General features: G+C 39.0%; 2 protein-coding genes across 3 annotated transcripts; both read left to right on the top strand.

Moving 5' to 3' along the window:
• Nucleotides 1–84: 84 nt before the first annotated feature.
• On the top strand, nucleotides 85–2,389 carry LOC104729570 (RNA demethylase ALKBH9B). 2 transcript variants are annotated; one of them, XM_010448522.3, is made up of 6 exons: nucleotides 85–396; nucleotides 546–1,055; nucleotides 1,159–1,244; nucleotides 1,349–1,659; nucleotides 1,766–1,837; nucleotides 1,939–2,389. In XM_010448522.3, exons 1-6 carry the CDS (start codon nucleotides 234–236, stop codon nucleotides 2,288–2,290), a joined length of 1,494 nt encoding a protein of 497 aa, XP_010446824.1. In that variant the 5' UTR covers nucleotides 85–233; the 3' UTR covers nucleotides 2,291–2,389. The 2 variants fall into 2 exon arrangements, 1 of the variants encoding a protein (XP_010446824.1); XR_015575300.1 differs by having other exon boundaries at nucleotides 86–396; nucleotides 1,354–1,659.
• A 541-nt stretch (nucleotides 2,390–2,930) lies between these two features.
• Nucleotides 2,931–21,131, top strand: LOC104729576 (uncharacterized). The gene is made up of 34 exons (XM_087477738.1): nucleotides 2,931–3,376; nucleotides 3,554–4,269; nucleotides 4,397–4,522; nucleotides 4,618–4,703; nucleotides 4,880–4,988; nucleotides 5,480–5,575; nucleotides 5,713–5,775; nucleotides 5,860–5,919; nucleotides 6,157–6,222; nucleotides 6,542–6,623; nucleotides 6,724–6,848; nucleotides 6,929–8,161; nucleotides 8,555–9,544; nucleotides 9,624–9,959; nucleotides 10,099–10,357; nucleotides 10,445–10,667; nucleotides 10,771–11,161; nucleotides 11,581–11,730; nucleotides 11,807–12,028; nucleotides 12,201–12,422; nucleotides 12,657–13,307; nucleotides 13,633–13,890; nucleotides 13,969–14,316; nucleotides 14,758–15,170; nucleotides 15,250–15,667; nucleotides 15,832–17,130; nucleotides 17,417–17,677; nucleotides 17,770–18,060; nucleotides 18,141–18,578; nucleotides 18,782–19,210; nucleotides 19,356–19,634; nucleotides 19,902–20,453; nucleotides 20,539–20,748; nucleotides 20,873–21,131. The coding sequence occupies exons 1-34, from the start codon at nucleotides 3,319–3,321 to the stop codon at nucleotides 20,990–20,992; spliced, it is 11,580 nt and encodes a 3,859-aa protein (XP_087333864.1). The 5' UTR covers nucleotides 2,931–3,318; the 3' UTR covers nucleotides 20,993–21,131.
• The last annotated feature ends 28 nt before the right edge of the window (nucleotides 21,132–21,159 follow it).

Consider the following 21,159-nt stretch of genomic DNA (forward strand, 5'->3'; position numbering starts at 1 on the left):
TTTAGTGGGCTTTGTGGACTAGAACTCTTTGGTCGGTGTATTGGTCCGTGATAATATAAAACTCCAAAACTAGTAAGACAAATCCGACCTAGATTATTTTATTCATTGAAGAAGAAGAAGAAGAAGACTCAAAAAGAGCAAAAAGTAAACGAACTCATTCGATCCGTACAAACTGAAAACTTTTAGAGTACGGGAAAACAGAGGAGGTGATTCGGTTTTGTGATGCAAAGAAGATGGATCCAATCTACGAAGAAGATGTTTTCCTCGGCAAGTATCAGTCTTCTGAACTTAAGATTGCTTCTGAGTTCCTAACCACTTGGTTGCCTTTTCTTTCTCGAGATCTCTGCAAAGACTGCCTTCATCTTTTCTCCCATCGAATCCGTTCTCTTGACCCAGGTTCTGTTCTTTTTTTTACTTAATTCTATTATTGAAGAAACGTTGCTAATAATATTTTTGGGATTGTTAGAGATACTGCTTATATAGAACATTATATGTAATTAAGCTATCTTATTGAGATTTGTGTAATTGTGTTTTGTTTATTACAGAGCACTCTAGTAAGAAAGAGGATAGAGAGGGTTCAGGTTCGATGGTGGACGATGATTCTAATGGGAAGCTTTGTGATTCTCACTCTGGGGGTTTTGTATTTGGATCTTTGTCAGAAGATAGTGTGAGAGATGCAATGCAATCTCAATCAACTGTTTCTGAGACGGCTAGTCCACGAATGTCTTGGGCTGATATGGCACAAGAGGATGATGGGCTCGAGGAGGAGGAGGAAGAACACAAGGAAAGTGAGTCAAGTACACATGACGACGTTGATCCGAGTATGAAGACTCCTGAGAAGCGTAAGATGTCTAGGGAGGAAAGAGAGCGTTACCGGTTTGTGAATGTGAAGAAATTGAAACTGTTTAGTTGCTATGAGAAAATTAGAGGAGAGTCTGTTAATATCCTCGAGGGGCTTGAGTTGCATACCGGTGTTTTTAGCGCTGTGGAGCAGAAAAAGATTGTTGATTTTGTCTATGAACTACAAGACAAGGGTCTAAAAGGAGAACTTCAAGGTTTGCTTTTGGTTTTAGTTTTTTCTCTCGTTGGTTTTGAAATCTTTTAACGTTTACTTAATCTAATCTAATTTTGAGTTTTGTATCTTTGTTCAATATCTAGAACGTACTTTTGCTACTCCGAAGAAGTGGATGAGAGGCAAAGGACGAGTTACTATCCAATTTGGATGTTGTTATAACTATATAACAGTAAGTGACTCTCTTCTTCACGTCCTTTTTTATGTATAATATTTGAATCAAATCACTAGTGAATGAATGATGATTAAAGAGTTTTTCTTTGCGTTGTATGACAGGACAGACAGGGAAACCCACCCGGAATCCTTAAACGTGGAGCGGTTGATCCGATGCCGTCTCTTTTCAAAGTAATGATCAAAAGGTTGATTGCGTGGCATGTACTTCCTCCAACATGTGTGCCAGATAGTTGTATCGTCAATATATATTATGAAGACGATTGCATACCCCCTCATATCGATAACCATGACTTCCTCCGCCCTTTCTGCACAGTATCATTCCTCAGTGAGTGCAATATACTCTTTGGATCATATATCAAAACCGTAGGGCCTGGTGAATTCTCCGGTTCATACTCTATACCGCTTCCTGTCGGGTAATGCTCTATATAGCTTTGCTTACTCTCTCTCTGAGTTGTTCCTATACTGAAAATTCTGTTGATTAACTTTTCGAGGATTCTTTTTTTCACCTTTGTCGTTCAGGTCAGTTCTAGTGCTAAATGGTAATGGAGCTGATGTCGCTAAGCATTGTATACCGGCGGTTCCCAAGAAGAGGTAATTTGTTTAGGACCTTGATTGTTTTGTCAACGTTTCTTTGTTTTATGCTTATTTTCTCAACGTGTGTTGTTTTTGTTCTCCCTTGGTTCTGTTTTCAGGATATCAATAACGTTTAGGAAAATGGACGAGTCGAAAAGACCAGTAGGATTCACCCTGGAACCTGATTTGCAAGGGATTAAGCCGTTGCCATATGAACAGAACACGCTGCTGAGTACCCCTGATACTGTAGCGAGTAGCTCTTCAAGGTCCAGCAACGACCAAAACGGTAGGAGTCAAAACCATCGAGCTGCACATGGAGAAAGAAGTAGACATCGTAGATCGAGAGATTATCCTTCTGAGAGTCGAGAGTGGTCATCATCGAGCCAACGAAGAGAAAAGGCGCGACCCACTACTCCTAACTGCTGGTCTTACAGACCCAAGGTTACTACTACTAGCTCCGACAACGTTTGAGAATTTGTATTCTGCTTCTTCTTTTTTCCCCTCTTGTAATACGAAATTAATATTTGATTTTACCATAGAAAATAAATTTAAAAATGGTTCCTAAAGAAACTCTGGATGCTTTCGTTATTATTATATTTTGTCGTTTTGACCGTGTATTATACCTTGAAAATATGACTTTATTTGTCCTGTTTATAAGCAAAAACTATAATTAAATGTTTACAAATAAATACAAAATTATCGCCCAAAATTATATTATTCTTTTATTAATAAGTTTTGAGGTTATTTATGTAAAAAAAAAAGTTTCAAGGTTATATTTCAACAAAACAAAAAGTTACGGGAACATTACGGGATTAATTCGTTTAGTCAATGGAATATGAAATTGAAAATTTTGGAAGAAGTATAAGAAGAAATATATTCAACAAAAAAAAGGCAAAAAATCAACCTAAAATAATTAGAAAGACTAAATAAATTGTCTAAATTAAGTCTTTAATATAACACACACAATTATTAAATTATATAGTTGAATAGACGAAAATTTCTTTAAACTTTGGTCGATCATATAATTGTTTTTTTTTTTTTCATCCAATTCTGAAATTAGAGGGAAGAAGTGGACTTTAATATAAAAAAACAAAAAATTAGACCTTACTATATAACTCGGCTGCGCGACTTCGCTGCTCTCCAGTTCTGAAGGTTCTCTCCTCTCTCTCTTTTTCTTTTCAGGGGAGTCTCGCCGGAGAGACCCAAAAAAATTAAAAACAAAATTAAGAAAACGAGAGGGAAAATTCATCATCTTCTTCCTTCGTTAACCTCGAGGTCGTTGGGTGTGTTATGTCTCCTGAGCTTTCTCTTTTAAATTAGCTTCATTTGATAAACCCTTGTTTAGTTTCTGACCTAGTGTAGAGAGATAGAGAGCACCTTGGGCTTACCGTTAGGGATCAGTCTCGCTTTTGGGTCTTAGAATCAAGGACGACGACCCGACGTCTCCGAACCAATTTCTACTCTGTGACGGAACCCTAAAAACACCGTTTTCGCTCGTCATGAGTCCAATTCAGAATTTTGAGCAACACTCTCGTCGTCTCGTCGAGCCTGACCTACGTAATAACACTCCCTCTCTTGTATATCGTGTTTTGTTTGTTCCAAGAAGCTTTGATTTTGGATTAATTTTGTCATACCCTTTGCGGAGTTTTATATTTTTTCTTCTGATTCTTATGAGTTTTTGATTAAAGAGTGACATTGATTCGAAGATTGTTTCTTTGTTTTTGTGTTCTGTAGCTATTCAGGCTAGGCTTGAGATGGTGGTGGAGGTCAGGGACAGCTTAGAGATAACACATACGGCTGAGTACTTGAATTTTCTTAAATGTTACTTCCGGGCCTCTTCAGTGATTCTTCTTCAGATTACTAAGCCACAGTTCACTGATAATCTTGAGCATAAACTACGCAACATCGTGGTTGAGATCCTCAATCGTTTACCACATAGCGAGGTTCTTCGTCCCTTTGTTCAAGACCTCTTGAAGGTTGCTATGCAGGTGCTCACCACAGATAATGAAGAGAATGGGTTAATTTGCATTCGCATCATCTTTGATCTTCTTAGGAACTTTAGGCCGACATTAGAAAATGAGGTTCAACCGTTTTTGGACTTTGTCTGCAAGATTTACCAGAACTTCAGATCGACTGTTTGCCATTTTTTCGACTATGTCAAAATGGAAGAAGTGAAACCTGTGGAGATCTCTACACCATCTGATCAGTCGTTGTCCATTACTGCACCTTCCAGAAATGGGCAGATTAACCCTAGTACTCGTTCATTCAAAATTGTCACAGAGAGCCCCCTCGTCGTTATGTTTCTTTTTCAGCTGTATAGCAGACTTGTTCAGATCAATATACCTAATTTGTTGCCCTTGATGGTTGCTGCTATATCGATCCCTGGTCCTGAGAAAGTTTCTTCACATATGAAGCCTCAGTTCATCGAACTGAAGGGTGCTCAGGTTAAGGTGAGACTCGGGAAGGAAACCTGCACTACCTTGTTCTTTCACTTAATATATATACTTTTTTTTTTGAAGAGACCATGGCATATATTGACTTGTAGTGTTTGTTTTTTTCTCTTTTGTTTATTTGCAGACGGTTTCTTTTTTGACTTATTTGTTAAAAAGTTGTGCCGAATATATCAGGCCGCATGAAGAAAGCATATGTAAGAGCATTGTAAATTTGCTTGTCACCTGTTCGGATTCTGTATCTATCAGAAAGGTGAGAACTGTCTGTTCCTTTTTCTTCGTTATTTTTTACCCTGTACACAATCATGGGCTTGCAGTTAAAGATTTGTTTTGGTCATTGAAATGCAGGAACTATTAGTCTCACTAAAGCATGTTCTTGGGACGGATTTCAAGAGAGGTTTATTTCCTCTTATTGACACTCTTTTGGAAGAGAGGTATGTGTGCCTTTTTTGCCTTTCTGAAGTCTGAAAACTTTTACACCAGCCAGGAAGCTTTTTTTGTATTTAACAAGTAGAACTTTTACTGTTCTGTAAATTTCACAGTGTGGCGCAGACTAATAGATTAACAAGTAATGAAATTTTTCATCTATTTGTTACTTTTTCTGTGTCAGGGTTCTAGTTGGAACGGGGCGAGCATGCTTTGAGTCTTTGAGACCTCTGGCATACAGCCTACTGGCAGAGATTGTTCACCATGTTCGAGCAGATTTGTCCCTTTCTCAGGTGCCTCCCGATCTGTGCACTTTGTTTCTTACTTTAGCTTCTGTTTGTTATTCTTGTTATCTGTTAGTCCTATCTTTCTAGATTAGCTCTTCCTAGTTGAGATAGCTTTGAGCTCTGGAAACTGTGTATGGCATATGATTCTATATTCTATAGTAAGTGATACTAATGTGTTCTAGTACACAGTTATTGCTATGTATTTGTGGTTGGGTATTAAAAGAGATTATCATCTTAACGGTCTTATCAATTATGATCAGAAAGTGCTCACGCTTGGGAAAGATTTTCCTTGCTTATAGACATGAAACCTGAGGCCTCCTAAAATTTTCTGACAGATGAAAAATGCCAATAAATAAATAATCTTAGGAATACAACAAATTGATCAATCTTTCTTGCCAACATCAAGCTTCCCTTTTTAGATTTCTCCCGTTCCATTATCTACTTTACGGGTGAGTTCTTTTACAGTTCATTTTATTTGACTGTAAACAATGTGGCAGTTATCACGGATCATCTACTTATTTTCAAGGAACATGCATGACTCGACCCTCTCTCTTAACATCCATACAACTTGTGCACGACTGATGTTAAATCTGGTAAAGCTATATTTTCCATTTTGTTTGCCTTATTTAAACTTGATTTATTACTTAACATTTATTTGGCATAATCTGTCTACTATATTTGAATCAAGATTTTGGTATAACTTAATAGTTAATACTTATATTGGGTTCAGGTGGAACCGATATTTGAGAAAGGTGTTGACCAGCATTCAATGGATGAAGCACGGATTTTGTTGGTATAGCTTAACCCTTGAGATCTCATATAGAATTGGTTGGCGGTTCTAATCATTAACTTATTTTTTTAATCATCTATTTTACAGGGACGTATCCTGGATGCCTTTGTTGGGAAATTCAATACCTTCAAGCGTACTATTCCTCAGGTAATTATGGCTGCTTTCTTAGTTTCTGTGATGTTTCAGCTTTTTGGCATTGTTGTTTATTGTCTTTGTATAGGTTTTGCTTAATATGCCAGTTTTTATATTTTACGTCATTAGCTGTAATAGGTTACTGGCTTTTTTTTGCAATGTTTTGTTTGAGAATCTTGAAATTTTATCTATCCTGTTGGTCAACTCTATTATTTCATTGATGTGGTACTTAGTCTTGCTATCTCCTTATAGCTTTTAGAGGAGGGTGACGGAAAGGATCAAATCACTTTGAGGTCGAAACTTGAACTTCCTGTCCAGGTAATTATCTATGATGGCTGTTTGTCTTAGTAAGTACCCAACTTATCAGCCAATGTGAGATTGTGTTCTACACTTCCACTTTTATATTCAAACCTTGTAGTTCCACAGCGTTCGTTAAAGTTCTTTTATTCTTAATTAGAGTCTACTTTCTTTTCTAAATTGGATTATAACTTAGGCAGAAATATATATATTTAAAGCCTAGTATTATTACTTCTACTGAAGCATTATTGTCTTTATTGATATTTTTTTATATTTACTTCTGATTCAAATATAGGGTATCTGACCAAAAATAATAATTACTAGAGCATGCTGGTTGCAGGCAGTTTTGAATTTGCAGGTTCCTGCCGAACATTCCAAAGAAGTGAATGATTGTAAGAATCTGATCAAGACACTGGTGATGGGTATTGAATCTTGACCATACTGATGTTTCACCTTAGCGGATCAGTTATACATATTGATTATGGTTGTATATGTTAAGCTCTTTTCCTACTTTATGTTCAGGAATGAAGACAATCATATGGAGTATAACCCATGCACATTTGCCCCGACCTCAGGGAATGCACCCACAAGCTCTTGCTTCGCAGTCATCTGCTTCTCAAGTTTTTAAAGGAATGAGAGAAGATGAGGTATTGAATGGTAGATTGTTTAGTGTAGGCATTGATAGTATATGGCTTATAAGCATCTAGTAATCTCTACTTTAAAGCAGGTGTTGAAAGCCTCTGGTGTTTTAAAAAGTGGTGTCCATTGCCTAGCTCTCTTCAAAGATAAGGATGAGGAAAAGGAAATGCTAAATCTATTCTCCCAAATTTTGGCTATTATGGAACCTCGAGATCTAATGGATATGTTCTCTGTATGTATGGCTGAACTTTTTGAGTGCATGATTGACAATACTCAACTGGTTCAAATATTTGCCACTCTTCTTCAAGCTCCCAAGGTATACAAGCCATTTGCAGATGTTCTGATTAATTTCCTAGTAAGCAGCAAACTTGATGTTCTGAAGAATCCAGATTCAGCTGCAACTAAATTGGTTCTGCATCTGTTCCGGTGCCTCTTTGGGGCTGTGTCCAAAGCACCATCTGATTTTGAACGAATATTGCAACCTCAAGTGCCTATTATTATGGAAGTCTGCATGAAGAATGCTACTGAAATTGAAAACACTCTTGGTTATATGCAATTGCTCCGAATTGTTTTCAGAGGACTTGCTGGATGTAAATTCGAGCTGCTTCTTAGAGATTTAATCCCCATGCTACTACCTTGTCTTAATATACTTCTGACAATGCTCGAGGGTCCAGCCGGTGAAGACATGAGAGATCTTTTGTTGGAACTTTCTTTGACACTTCCTGCACGCTTAAGCTCCTTATTGCCATACCTTCCCCGTCTTATGAGGCCTCTTGTATCCTGTTTAAGAGGAAGTGATGAACTTGTGAGCTTGGGGTTACGCACCCTTGAATTCTGGGTGGATAGTCTGAATCCTGATTTTTTGGAGCCAAGTATGGCAAATGTGATGTCTGAAGTGATCTTAGCATTATGGTCTCACTTGAAGCCGGTGCCATATCCTTGGGGTGGTAAAGCGTTACAGATTGTAGGAAAGTTGGGTGGTCGCAATCGACGATTTCTGAAAGAGCCACTTACACTTGAATGCAAAGATAATCCAGAGCATGGGCTTCGCTTAGTTCTGACGTTTGAGCCGTCCACTCCATTTCTTGTGCCAATGGACAAATTCATTAATCTTGCTGTAGCAGCTGTTATTCAGAAAAACCTCACTACAGACATCTACTACAAAAAGCAAGCTCTAAAATTCCTCCGCGTTTGCTTGTTGTCTCAACTTAATTTGCCTGGGTGCGTCACTGATGAGGGTCAGATGACCAAGCAATTATCAGCTTTGTTACTTTCCTCTGTTGATTCATCTTGGCGCAGGAGTGAACCAACAGAAATAAAGGTTGGTTTTTGGTATTTCTCTTATGATCTTAATCCCTTATAGTTTTATTCAGTAGCTTTCTGGTGAAATTTGAAGTTGCTACTCAGTTGGCTGACGTTTTCTTAAACCATTACCTTATCACCAGTATTCGTAATGCATCATAAATTAAGTTATTGACATCACTTATAGTTGAAGGCGGGGGTGCCTGTTAGGCGATGGTTCCTTGATTGAACCATGATTAGATTTGGTATTTGTTATCTTGTTGCCATGCATTTGTCCTTTCTAAATAAAACGATCTACGACAGTTTCATGTCATTTCTTGTGATTGACCTATTTTTTCCTTACATTATCATTATCTGTGTTACTTGGTGTAAAAGGATAATATTCATTAAGATAATATTTTTCTTGCTGCAGGCTGACTTAGGGGTTAAAACAAAGACACAGTTAATCGCTGAGAAGTCGATCTTCAAGACACTATTGATAACTATAATTGCTTCCAGTTCTGATCCGGATCTCAGCGACTCAGATGATGACTTTGTTGTAAACATATGTCGGCATTTTGCAATTATTTTGCATGGGGACTGTACCTCGTCGTATGCTTCCACTAGTACTGCTCCATTCGGGGGTTCTGTGAGTTCAACAAGTTCCAAGCCCAATATCAATTGGTCTACTAACTTAAAACATCTGGATCCTTTGATATTTTTAGATGCTCTTGTTGATGTGCTTGCAGATGAAAACAGGCTCCATGCCAAAGCTGCTCTGACTGCGTTAAATGTGTTTGCTGAAACTCTGTTGTTCCTTGCTCGTGTTAAACATGCTGATGTGCTGATGGCTAAAAGTGGTCACAGTGCCTCTATGATTGTTTCCAGTCCTTCTACAAATCCGGTCTATTCACCCCATCCAAGTGTACGAATACCAGTGTTTGAACAACTTTTACCTCGGTTGTTGCATTGCTGTTATGGGAGCACATGGCAAGCGCAAATGGGAGGAGTAATGGGGTTAGGTTCGCTGGTAGGGAAAGTGAATGTCGAAACATTATGTCTTTTCCAAGTAAAAATTGTTCGTGGTCTGGTTTATGTTCAAAAGAGGCTTCCTATTTATGCTAGCAAAGAGCAAGACGAGACAAGTCAGGTTCTTATGCAGATTCTAAGAGTGGTTAATAATGTTGATGAAGCAAACAGTGACGCCCGCAGACAAAGCTTTCAGGGTGTTGTAGAATATCTTGCTACTGAATTGTTCAATCCCAATGCATCTATCACAGTGAGGAAAAATGTTCAGAACTGTCTTGCACTTTTGGCTAGCCGGACTGGTAGTGAGGTATCTGAACTGCTTGAGCCTTTATACCAACCTTTGCTGCAGCCACTTATAATGCGTCCACTTCGATCAAAGACAATTGATCAACAGGTGCCTCATTCTGCTATTTTTTTGGTTGTTGTAATTTTTTTCTGGCCTTCTGTCTTACCTTCTTTAATATGCATTATAGGTTGGAACTGTGACAGCTCTAAATTTTTGTTTAGCATTGAGGCCCCCCCTTCTAAAAGTGACTCCAGAGTTGGTTAACTTCTTGCAAGAAGCGTTACAAATAGCTGAGGCTGATGAAGCTATATGGGCTGTCAAGTTGATGAGTCCTAAAGTTCTTACATCGTTGAACAGACTTCGAACATCTTGTATTGAGATTCTGTGCACAACGATGGCATGGGCTGACTTTCGAACTCAAAGTCACAATGAACTACGTGCAAAGATAATTTCCATGTTTTTCAAGTCCTTAACGTGTCGAGCACCAGAAATTGTGACCGTGGCCAAGGATGGTTTAAGACAGGTTCGTAGTTTTGTTTCTAATTCTACGCGCATTCAATTTGAGGATTTTGATGAGTCTTGAAGGAATAGATTTTCCTCTTCCTAAATTATACTATTTTTATGTTCCTTTTTGCTCTTCTCAAACTCTGTTTTTTCTTTAGGTTATTAATCAACAACGGATGCCCAAAGAACTTCTTCAGAGTAGCCTCAGACCTATACTAGTTAATCTGGCACATACAAAGAATCTCAATATGCCTTTACTCCAAGGTCTGGCACGTCTTCTTGAACTTCTATCAAATTGGTTTAATGTGACGTTAGGAGGTAAGTTGTTGGAGCACCTTAAAAATTGGTTAGAGCCAGAGAAACTTGCACAGTCCCAGAAATCATGGAAAGCTGGTGAAGAGCCGAAAATTGCAGCAGGTAATCACGTTCTTTGAGATATATAAAGACAGATGCATGGTCATGCGATTATATATGAACACATCTTTTTCTTTCTTTCCGTGGCAGCTATTCTCGAGCTCTTCCACTTACTTCCACTTGCTGCATCAAAATTTCTAGATGAACTTGTAACATTAACTATCGACTTAGAAGCAGCTCTTCCGCCAGGGCAAGTTTACAGTGAGATTAATAGCCCATACCGTCTCCCGCTGACCAAGTTCTTGAATCGATATGCAACTCTAGCTGTTGATTATTTTCTTTCCAGATTAAGTGAACCAAAATATTTCCGAAGGTAAGAATACCATTCCACTAGAAGTTTCTATTTTTTACATCGCATGTTAGGTTGAATGTGAGGATGGGGTAACGACTGTTCTCTCTTTTCCTTACAACCTCAGGTTTATGTATGTAATCCGCTCAGATACTGGCCAACCATTAAGGGAAGAACTTGCAAAATCTCCACATAAGATACTTTCATATGCTTTTCCTGAAATTTTACCAAAATCTGATGCCATACTGAGTGTGGCAGCTTCAACTCCTCCAGCTGCATCATCTGTAGATGAATATCCCGCCCCAATGAAATTGGAAAGTTCTAACACGCCATTGACAAAATCCAATGTAGCATCAGATGCATATTTTCAGGGTCTCTATCTTATCAAAACAATGGTGAAACTGATACCGAGCTGGCTGCAGAGTAACCGTACTATTTTTGATGCCTTGTCTCTCCTTTGGAAATCACATGCAAGGACATCTCGTTTACAGAATGAGCAAGAATTGACTTTATTTCAGGTAGTTTCATCTATTTCTGAACTTTATATTTTTTTGCATTAGCTTGTGTTTCAAACTGAAATTATATGCATACTTTCAATGTTTAGTTGTCTAAAGCTGATGTGGGTATCATAAATCATCTGACAGTCGCAAATTCGCCTGCTCGTTGTAGCCCTTTGAGCATAAATTTTGTTTTAAATAATCCATACTAGGTGTTTCGTTCATCTGCAGTCTTGAATGTTGGTGCCCTTCTGACTTGTTTACGATCTTGTTTTTAGGCTACTCGAGTTCCCCACTAAGTTATTGTAGAAATTAGGTTTTTCTTTCAAAAATATGTATTTTGACTTGAGTGCTTTATATATAATCCTCCTTAAAATTAAAATATTAAATGTAGTCAGAAAATTTGGCCATCTAAAATCTTTTATTTTCTCAACTCGCAGGTGAAAGAGAGCAAATGGCTTGTCAAGTGCTTCCTCAATTATCTGCGACATGAAAAATCTGAAATGAATGCTCTTTTCGATGTTCTCTCAATTTTCTTGTTCCATAGTCGTATTGACTACACCTTTTTGAGGGAGTTTTACATTATTGAGGTATCTTTCTCAAAATATCATGCTTAATTCTCATATTTTTGCTGCTCTGGTAGAGTAACTGGGTGCTTTTCATCAGGTTGCAGAAGAATATCCACCCAAAACGAAAAAAGCAATTGTCTTGCATTTTCTAAACCTTTTCCAGTCAAAACAACTCAGCCATGATCATCTGGTTCAGGCAATGCAAATGCTCATTCTTCCAATGCTTACCCATGCCTTCCGAAACGGACAAACATGGGAAGTTATTGACCCTAGTATAGTCAAGACCATTGTTGAGACGCTCCTTGATCCACCTGAAGAGGTTGCTTTCTTTTCTCCTCTAAGTAACTTAAAGTTTTGGTTAAAACATAAATTAATGTGGGAAACATTACTGTATAATTTTCTGGATGTAAATGGTAACCTGTCCAAGTTGTTGTGTCTGACATGGTCTTGTTGTTCTTGTTCTGATTTACGCTTCATCTCAAATGGTGTAGGTTTCTACTGAATATGACGAATCTTTGAGGATCGAACTTTTGCAGTTAGCTACTTTGCTTCTGAAATATCTTCAGAGTGATCTGGTTGATCATAGAAAAGAGCTTATCAAGTTTGGATGGAATCATCTCAAACGGGACGATAGTGCTAGTAAACAGTGGGCATTTGTTAATGTTTGTCACTTCTTGGATGCTTACCAGGCTCCAGAGAAAATCATTCTCCAGGTACCATATCAATTGTTTCTGTCAGGTACCAGTGGGCATTTTAATTCCATTGGTGACTTTTACTGTTCCTTGTCGTTTTTATGAAGAGTGAAAAATGGAAAATACTTGGAACTTCACCTTTTTTTCCATTGACGACCTTGCAGATTGTCATTTAAATCCTAATAACAAGCATGTGCCTAAAATACTCCTCCATCTAACCCGGTGATACAAATGTTTTTTGTCGACTGGATGTAGGTTTTTGTTGCGCTTCTTAGGACATGCCAGCCGGAGAATAAGATGCTAGTTAAGCAAGCCCTGGATATTTTAATGCCAGCTTTACCGAAAAGGCTTCCTCTTGGAGATTCAAGAATGCCGATTTGGATAAGATACACCAAAAAAATTTTGGTGGAGGAGGGCCACTCAATTCCAAATTTGATCCACATTTTCCAACTCATTGTCCGGCACTCAGATCTGTTTTACAGTTGTAGAGCACAATTTGTACCTCAGATGGTGAATTCCTTAAGTCGTCTTGGTTTGCCATACAATACTACAGCAGAAAATAGGCGGCTTGCAATTGAACTTGCTGGATTGGTTGTCAGCTGGGAAAGACAAAGACAAAATGAAACTAAAATGGTTATTGATGCTGATGCAACCAGTGAGGTCAGTAATGGGTTACATCCTTCATCCAGTGCGGATCCTAAGCGCTCAACTGATGGATCTTCCATATCTGAAGACCCAAGTAAACGAGTTAAAATTGAACCTGGTCTCCAATCATTGTGTGTTATGTCACCTGGTGGTGCATCGTCAATCCCCAATGTAGAAACTCCTGGATCTGCTACCCAGCCTGATGAGGAATTCAAGCCAAATGCTGCCATGGAAGAACTAATCATAAACTTTCTTATAAGAGTAAGGCTTTACACTCTTACTACCATTGGGCATGTTTATAACTTGCTGGTTTTAATCTATTGGTGGGAAGTTTGAAATTACGGAGGCCCTTCTTCTCTGAGCAGTTTGCATTCTAAAGAAATGACGTTTAGCAGTAGCAGTCTAAGAGCAGTATAGTATTATGTATTAAATTCTATAATGAGATTATGCGGATCGTAGGTTTCTTTTGGATCTGGTTAAGTTCTAGGCCTTATTGACCACCTTTAGTCTCGAAGTATGTTGGTTGATCGTGACATTATTCTATTTATGGCTGTAGTTTTAAGTTTCCTTTCTCTTCCTCGAACAGGTAGCAGTGGTAATTGAGCCTAAGGACAGGGAAGCCAACACTATGTACAAACAAGCTTTAGATTTTCTTTCGAAAGCTTTGGAAGTTTGGCCAAATGCGAACGTCAAATTTAACTATTTAGAAAAGCTGCTTAGTAGCATGCCACCGTCTCAGTCAGATCCGTCCACAGCACTTGCTCAGGGCTTGGATGTCATGAACAAGGTTCTGGAGAAGCAGCCGCATCTTTTCATTAAAAACAACATCAGCCAAATCTCACAGGTATACTTGCTGCAGTAAGCGCTATCCTAATATATGAAATCATTTCTGTTCTTTGCTGACTGTTCTGGTCTTCACCAGTTTCTTGAGCTGTCTTTCAAACACAAGATGTTCGACGCTGGGAAATCGCTATGCTCTTTGTTGAAGATGGTTTTCATCGCCTTCCCACATGATGGAGCTAGTACGCCTCCTGACATAAAGCTGTTGTATCAGAAATTCAGTGAGCTGATACAAAAACATGTGCATCCTGTTACTGCTCCACAAGTGTCAGGAGATGATAACTCTCTCGGTTCAATCAGCTTTGTACTTGTTGTCCTCAAAACCTTGGCAGAGGTTCAGAAAAACTTTGTTGATCCTTATGTACTGGTGCATATCCTTCAGCGTCTTTCGCGGGATCTGGGATCAGCAGCGGGTGCTCATCCTAGACAAGTAAGTTATTCTTCAGTAATAGCTACCTTTTTCGTAAGAGATAAAATCATATGCTTTCTTTCTTCCTTATCTGAGGTTAAATCGATTTTACATGGCATTTACCACCTTATTGACTGAGTATTAGAATATCTAGTGCATCTAAATAGCTATGTAGCTTTTTCTTCATGCCTTCGTAAGATTTTCACTTCTATAGTCCTCAGGTTCATCATCTTCGGGCTCTGACCCATCTCCTTATATCATTTGCTGACATGTTTTGGTTAGTTAATATTTGCTGACATGTTTTTGGTACGTACGTTTATTCTATCAAATTCAGGATATCATTTCTCTCTTTTGGTAGCTCCTGTAAATTTTCCCTTCCTTTTTAGAATTAATAACTAGGTATCTGTTTCATGTTTCCCCAATTGTGGCTGACTCTTGTGCCTTTTTGCTGTCCCTTTTTAGAGCCAGCGGACAGATTCAGATTCTGCAGTAACTTCTTCTCGTCAAACTGCTGATGTTGGGGAAGTCATATCTAATATAAAGTCGGTCTTGGAACTTATTGATGAAAGGGTTATGCTTTTAGCGGATTGCAAAAGACCTGTGACTCAAATATTGAACACGTTGCTTTCAGAAAAGGGGACTGATTCTAGTGTGCTTATCTGCGTGCTAGACATGTTAAAAAGATGGGCTGAGGATGATTTCGGGAAAACAAGTTTATCGGGGTCCTCTGGTGCATTTCTTACCCAGAAAGATATAGTTTCTTTCCTCCAGAAGCTTGCACAGGTTGATAAGCAGCACTTCTCATCTGTTGCTTTGGATGAGTGGGATAAGGCGTATCTCCAGCTTTTATATGGACTTTGTGCCGATTCAACGAAGTAAGTTTTCTTGTTTAAATCTTATCCTGAGTCAAAGCTTTTTATGAGAGAGATAATATCATCTGTTTTTCACTATTAGGTATCCGTTGGCACTCCGACAAGAGATCTCTCTGAAAGTTGAGAGACATTCCATGCTTGGTTTACGGGCAAGGGATCCTGATATGCGAAGGAAGTTCTTCTTGTTATACCATGAGTCTCTCGGAAAAAATTTATTTGCACGGTTGCAGTATATTATTCAAAACCAAGATTGGGAAGCTATGGGTGATGTTTTTTGGCTCAAACAGGGTCTTGATCTCCTCCTAGCCATTTTAATTGAGGAGAAGCCCATTACGCTAGCACCGAATTCTGCCAGGGTAGTACCACTTTTGCCATCACAAAATCCTGGAACACATTACCAACCACCTGCTATGCCAGAGGGACCTGAAGAAGTTGGTTCAATGTTTGATAGCATTGTAATGAAGCATGTACAATTTCTTAGGGCCGCAAGCAAACTTCAGGTGATTGCAAATTATTTAAATTTTATGCTGAGGCGTTATGGTGCTTTCTTTTGTCCTGTTAAATCGAGAATAATTTACTAATTATTTTAGGCTCTTTTGGGTTTTTTTACCTTTGGAAGCTGGATTAATCTGAATAGATATTATGTTCTCTTTTTCTGCTATAGGTCGCTGATGTTGTTATCCCTTTAAGGGAGCTTGCTCACACAGATGCCAATGTTGCTTACCATTTGTGGGTGCTAGTATTTCCAATTGTGTGGGCAACTCTACACAAGGAAGAGCAGAAAGCTTTAGCTAAGCCTATGATTTCTCTACTTTCAAAGGACTACCACAAGAAGCAGCAAGGACACAGACCAAATGTTGTTCAAGCACTTCTGGAAGGGCTTCAGTTGAGCCATCCTCAACCTAGGATGCCTAGTGAGCTTATCAAATATATAGGAAAAACGTACAATGCATGGCATCTGGCATTGACTTTGTTAGAGACTCATGTCATGCTGTTCACGAATGAATCAAGATGTGCTGAGTCTCTTGCTGAGCTTTATCGTTTGTTAAATGAAGATGACAGGAGATTTGGATTGTGGAAGAATAGGTCCAACACCACCGAATCGAGAGCTGGGCTTTCAATGGTTCAACATGGATTTTGGCAACGTGCTCAGAGCCTATTTTATCAGGCAATGGTTAAGGCAACCCAAGGCACTTACAATAACACAGTACCTAAGGCCGAAATGTGCCTGTGGGAGGAGCAATGGCTCCACTGTGCCACTCAACTTGGTCAGTGGGATGCCCTGGTAGATTTTGGAAAAAGCACCGAGAATTATGAAATTTTGCTTGATAGTCTTTGGAAAGCTCCAGATTGGGCATACTTGAAAGATCATGTGATACCCAAAGCACAAGTGGAAGAGACGCCGAAGCTTCGTTTGGTTCAAGCTTGTTTTGCCCTTCATGAAAAAAATGCAAACGGTGTAGGAGATGCTGAAAACATAGTTGGGAAAGGCGTTGATCTTGCTTTGGAACAGTGGTGGCAGTTACCGGAAATGTCTCTTCAGGCTAGGGTGCCTCTACTTCAGCAATTCCAACAACTAGTGGAGGTGCAAGAGTCTTCTAGAATTTATGTTGACATCACAAATGGGAGTAAAGTTCCTGGAAATGCTGCTGTTGGGGGACAGGGAAATCATTATGCAGATCTGAAAGACATTCTTGAGACTTGGAGGCTAAGAACTCCAAATGAATGGGATAATATGACCATCTGGTATGATATGCTGCAGTGGAGGAATGAGATGTATAATGTTGTAATTGATGCATTTAAGGACTTTATAACTTCAAATACTCAACTTCATCACCTCGGTTATCGTGACAAAGCATGGAACGTCAATAAGCTTGCTAGGATAGCTCGGAAACAAGGGCTTTATGATGTTAGCGTTCAGATACTTGAAAAAATGTATGGGCACTCGCAAATGGAAGTACAGGTACAATTCTCGTAGACCTTTAACTTTATTATTTGAGTTTCTTTGGGTTGAACATATAGTTTTCACATATATTATTCTCTCTTTATTATATATATAAATTATTTCCCTAATTCGTTTAAAATATTTATTCGTTTAATTGTTAATCGTTTAATTGAAGTCATGTATTGCCACCTCTCATCCTTTGCCACGATCCTATATAATAAGTTTACGTTCCCTGAATCTGTTTTGTTTGAGCTTGAAATATTGTTAATTATTAAAGTTCTCTTGGCCACGTCTGTGGATGCAGGAAGCCTTTGTTAAAATTAAAGAGCAGGCAAAAGCTCATCTGGAAACGAAAGGAGAGCTTGCTACTGGTCTTAATCTGGTTAATAGCACAAATTTGGAGTTCTTTCTAGCGAAGAACAAGGCAGAAATTTTTCGACTAAAGGGGGATTTTCATTTGAAGCTAAACGACACTGAAGGTGCTAATATTGCATATTCCAACGCAATCACCCTATTCAAAAATTTACCCAAAGGATGGATAAGCTGGGGAAATTACTGTGAGATGGTATTTCTTCTGATTGGATGCTGCTTCTATTCCTTTGCTATGAATAGTCCCTGTCCTCATATTAGACATTATATTCTACTTTTGTTTCGTAGGCATACCAAGAAACACAAGAGGAAATCTGGCTGGAATATGCCGTTAGCTGCTTTCTTCAGGGTATAAGATTTGGAGTTTCCAATTCCAGAAGTCACATGGCTCGTGTTCTTTACCTTCTTAGTTTCGATACAGCAAATGAGCATGTTGGTAAAACATTTGATAAACACTTGGACCAAGTACCTCACTGGGTGTGGCTTTCTTGGATCCCACAGCTGTTGCTTTCCTTGCAGCGTACAGAAGCACCCCATTGCAAATTAGTTCTAATGAAAATTGCTGCAGTATTCCCGCAGGTAAATCATATTAGTGTTGTATTTAGGTTGACTTTCTTTTTGGTCATTTCATCTGAGTGTGAAATTGTTTTCCATTTCAGGCTCTCTATTACTGGCTTCGCACCTACTTACTAGAACGCCGTGATGCAGTAAATAAATCGGAACTTAGCAGAATTGTTTTGGCTCAAAGAATGCAGCAGAATGTTCCTGGTGTTAGTGCGGTTCATGTTGGAGGCAATTTACCATCAGAAACTCAAATCCATCAAGGTGCTCAAACAAGTGCGGCTGTTGGAACCACCCGTGATAATGGTAACCCACATGCGCAAGAAAGTGAACGTGCCACTATGGAAAACAATGTTAATTCAGGGAATGATCAGCCTATGAACCAAAGCAGTTCAACTATCAATGAAAATAGTCAACACGCAGTAATACGGGATGGTGCTTCCTTGGCAATGTCTGCTGCTGGTGCTTTTGATGCTGCAAAGGATATTATGGAAGCTCTTAGGAGTAAACATAACAACTTGGCCAGTGAGCTTGAGGTAGTGTTCTGTTGGTGAATATACTGATTCTTTAAGTTCTCTCCATACAAATTTCATGTGGTAGATAAATCCCAAAAAAAGTAGGAAAAGAAAAAACTACTGTCTGGTTTATGTAGCTCAGATTCAGATTTTAACTCAATTGCACGTTTACTGCTTCTTTACTTGGATAATCATTAAATCTAATGATTAATTATTCCTCTCAGGTTCTTCTCACGGAAATAGGTTCGAGGTTTGTTACTCTACCAGAAGAAAGACTTCTTGCGGTTGTGAATGCTTTGTTGCATCGATGTTACAAATATCCAACTGCCACCACTGCTGAAGTTCCCCAACCGCTCAAGAAAGAACTCTCGGGTGTATGCAGAGCTTGTTTTTCTGCAGATGCTGTGACCAAGCATGTCGCATTTGTGAGAGAATACAAACAGGATTTCGAGCGTGACCTGGATCCAGAAAGCAATTCTTTCCCTGTCACACTCGCAGATCTGACAAAGAAACTGAAAGACTGGAAAAACATTCTTCAGAGTAATGTTGAAGACAGGTTCCCCGTTGTGTTGAGATTGGAAGAAGAGAGCAAGGCGCTGCGTGACTTCAATGTTGTTGATGTGGAGATACCAGGACAGTACTTTGCTGACCAGGTAATTTGGATTGTTATCCTCGTTTTTTGTTTATAGACAATGTGAACATTCTCTACAGGGGCTGTAAATTATAGATTCTGCCGCTCGTTCTTTTTATTTTCTCTTTATGCTGCGTGGTGAACTAATCATATGTTTAACTGCACAGGAAGTCGCACCTGATCATACAGTAAAGTTGGATAGGGTTGGAGCAGACATACAAATTGTACGAAGGCATGGGAGCAGCTGCAGACGTTTGACTCTTATTGGCTCCGATGGCTCGCAAAAGCATTTTATTGTTCAAACATCACTAACTCCTAATGCGAGGAGTGATGAACGAATCTTGCAGCTTTTCCGTGTGATGAATCAAATGTTTGACAAGCATAAAGAGTCGAGAAGACGCTATTTAGGGCTTCACACTCCGATCATAATCCCTGTCTGGTCTCAGGTATGCCTTGAAAAAAATCAGCTTAGTTCCTCTTTCCGTTCTTGAAAAAAATCAGCTTAGTTCCTTTTTCCGTTCCGTGTGATGAATCAAATGTTTGACAAGCATAAAGAGTTGATGTTTCTTTCGATGAGTAATTTATGTGTGATTCAGTTTACCTGATTTTCGTGAAACTTCACATATTCAACTTAGTTCTCCTTCTAGCTGCCCATAATAAGAGTAGGTAAATCGCTCAAGGAGGTATGGCATGCTAACATTTTTTCGTCTCAGGTCCGAATGGTTGAGGATGATCTCATGTACAACACTTTCCTTGAGGTATATGAGAATCACTGTGAAAGGAATGGTCGAGAGTCAGATCATCCTATTACCTACTTCAAGGAGAAACTCAATCAAGCTATCTCAGGGCAAATCTCACCAGAAGCAATTGGAGATCTTCGGCTACAGGCTTATGGTGAAATCACAAAGAACATAGTCAATGACACCATCTTCTCTCAGTACATGTACAAGACATCAATGAGCGGAAGTCATCTTTGGGCTTTCAAGAAGCAATTCGCTGTCCAGCTAGCTGTTTCCAATTTCATGTCCTTCATTCTACAAATTGGTGGGAGATCCCCAAACAAGATCTTGTTCGCCAAAAATACGGGGAAAATGTTCCAGACAGATTTTCATCCATCGTACGACTCCAATGGGATGGTCGAGCTCAACGAACCTGTCCCTTTCCGCCTCACAAGAAACATGCAAGCATTTCTATCGCATTTTGGTGTCGAAGGTCCTCTCATGTCAAACATGTGTTCTGCATCTCAAGCAGTTTTCTCCTCCAAGGTAATAAAAAATATTTACCATAGCTTGAGTGATGCACTCAAATCATTTGGCCTCTAACCTCTTCTTCTTTTTTGCGAATTTTCAGCAAAACGAACATCTTCGGTATCAATTAGCCATGTTCTTTCGCGATGAGCTTCTATCATGGTTTGGAAGAAGACCTCTTGGGGTTCCTATTCCTCCTGTTACAGGAATTGCTTCTCTGAGTTCGGCCGAGCTGAAGCACAAAGTTAACTCAAACGTGGACGATGTCATTGGACGAATCAGAGGAATAGCGCCACAGTATTTCTGTGAAGAGGTACAATCATCATTTACATCTCCACGAGTTTTTTATGCTACTAAAGTTCTCATAAAACTCAAAAAGAAGCTCTTGTCCATTTTCTGAACTACTGAAACTGATATGTTCGAGTTGTTCATTACAGGATGAGAACTCGGTGGAGCCGCCACAGTCTGTACAAAGAGGTGTGAATGAATTGGTGGAGGCAGCTTTGTCGCCTCGCAATCTATGTATGATGGATCCAACATGGCATCCTTGGTTCTAACCTGCTTTAAGTTAAACTTTTAACCATTTTGGGGTAGAAACTGAGTTTTGAAGTGGTTAGATTTGTAAATAGTTAACAAACTCATTAGGGTTTTTTTTGGATGATCATCTATTAAGTTAAAAAGTCGAAATTTCCTCTACACAGCAGTTCACAAGTTTTTATGGTAA

Source organism: Camelina sativa, chromosome 12 (genome assembly GCF_030686135.1).
Source record: "Camelina sativa cultivar CO46 ecotype springtype chromosome 12, ASM3068613v1".
Lineage (NCBI taxonomy): Eukaryota > Viridiplantae > Streptophyta > Magnoliopsida > Brassicales > Brassicaceae > Camelina > Camelina sativa.

What these genes read in the sequence shown, in the direction of transcription:
- LOC104729570 (XM_010448522.3), top strand. Translation starts at nt 234, where the DNA reads ATGGATCCAATCTACGAAGAAGATGTTTTCCTCGGCAAGTATCAGTCT. An exon ending in AATCCGTTCTCTTGACCCAG is followed by an intron (nt 397 to 545) that starts GTTCTGTTCTTT and finishes TGTTTATTACAG; the next exon opens with AGCACTCTAGTAAGAAAGAG. An exon ending in CCGGCGGTTCCCAAGAAGAG is followed by an intron (nt 1,838 to 1,938) that starts GTAATTTGTTTA and finishes TTCTGTTTTCAG; the next exon opens with GATATCAATAACGTTTAGGA.
- LOC104729576 (XM_087477738.1), top strand. Translation starts at nt 3,319, where the DNA reads ATGAGTCCAATTCAGAATTTTGAGCAACACTCTCGTCGTCTCGTCGAG. An exon ending in GACACTCTTTTGGAAGAGAG is followed by an intron (nt 4,704 to 4,879) that starts GTATGTGTGCCT and finishes TTTCTGTGTCAG; the next exon opens with GGTTCTAGTTGGAACGGGGC. An exon ending in GTGAACCAACAGAAATAAAG is followed by an intron (nt 8,162 to 8,554) that starts GTTGGTTTTTGG and finishes TTCTTGCTGCAG; the next exon opens with GCTGACTTAGGGGTTAAAAC.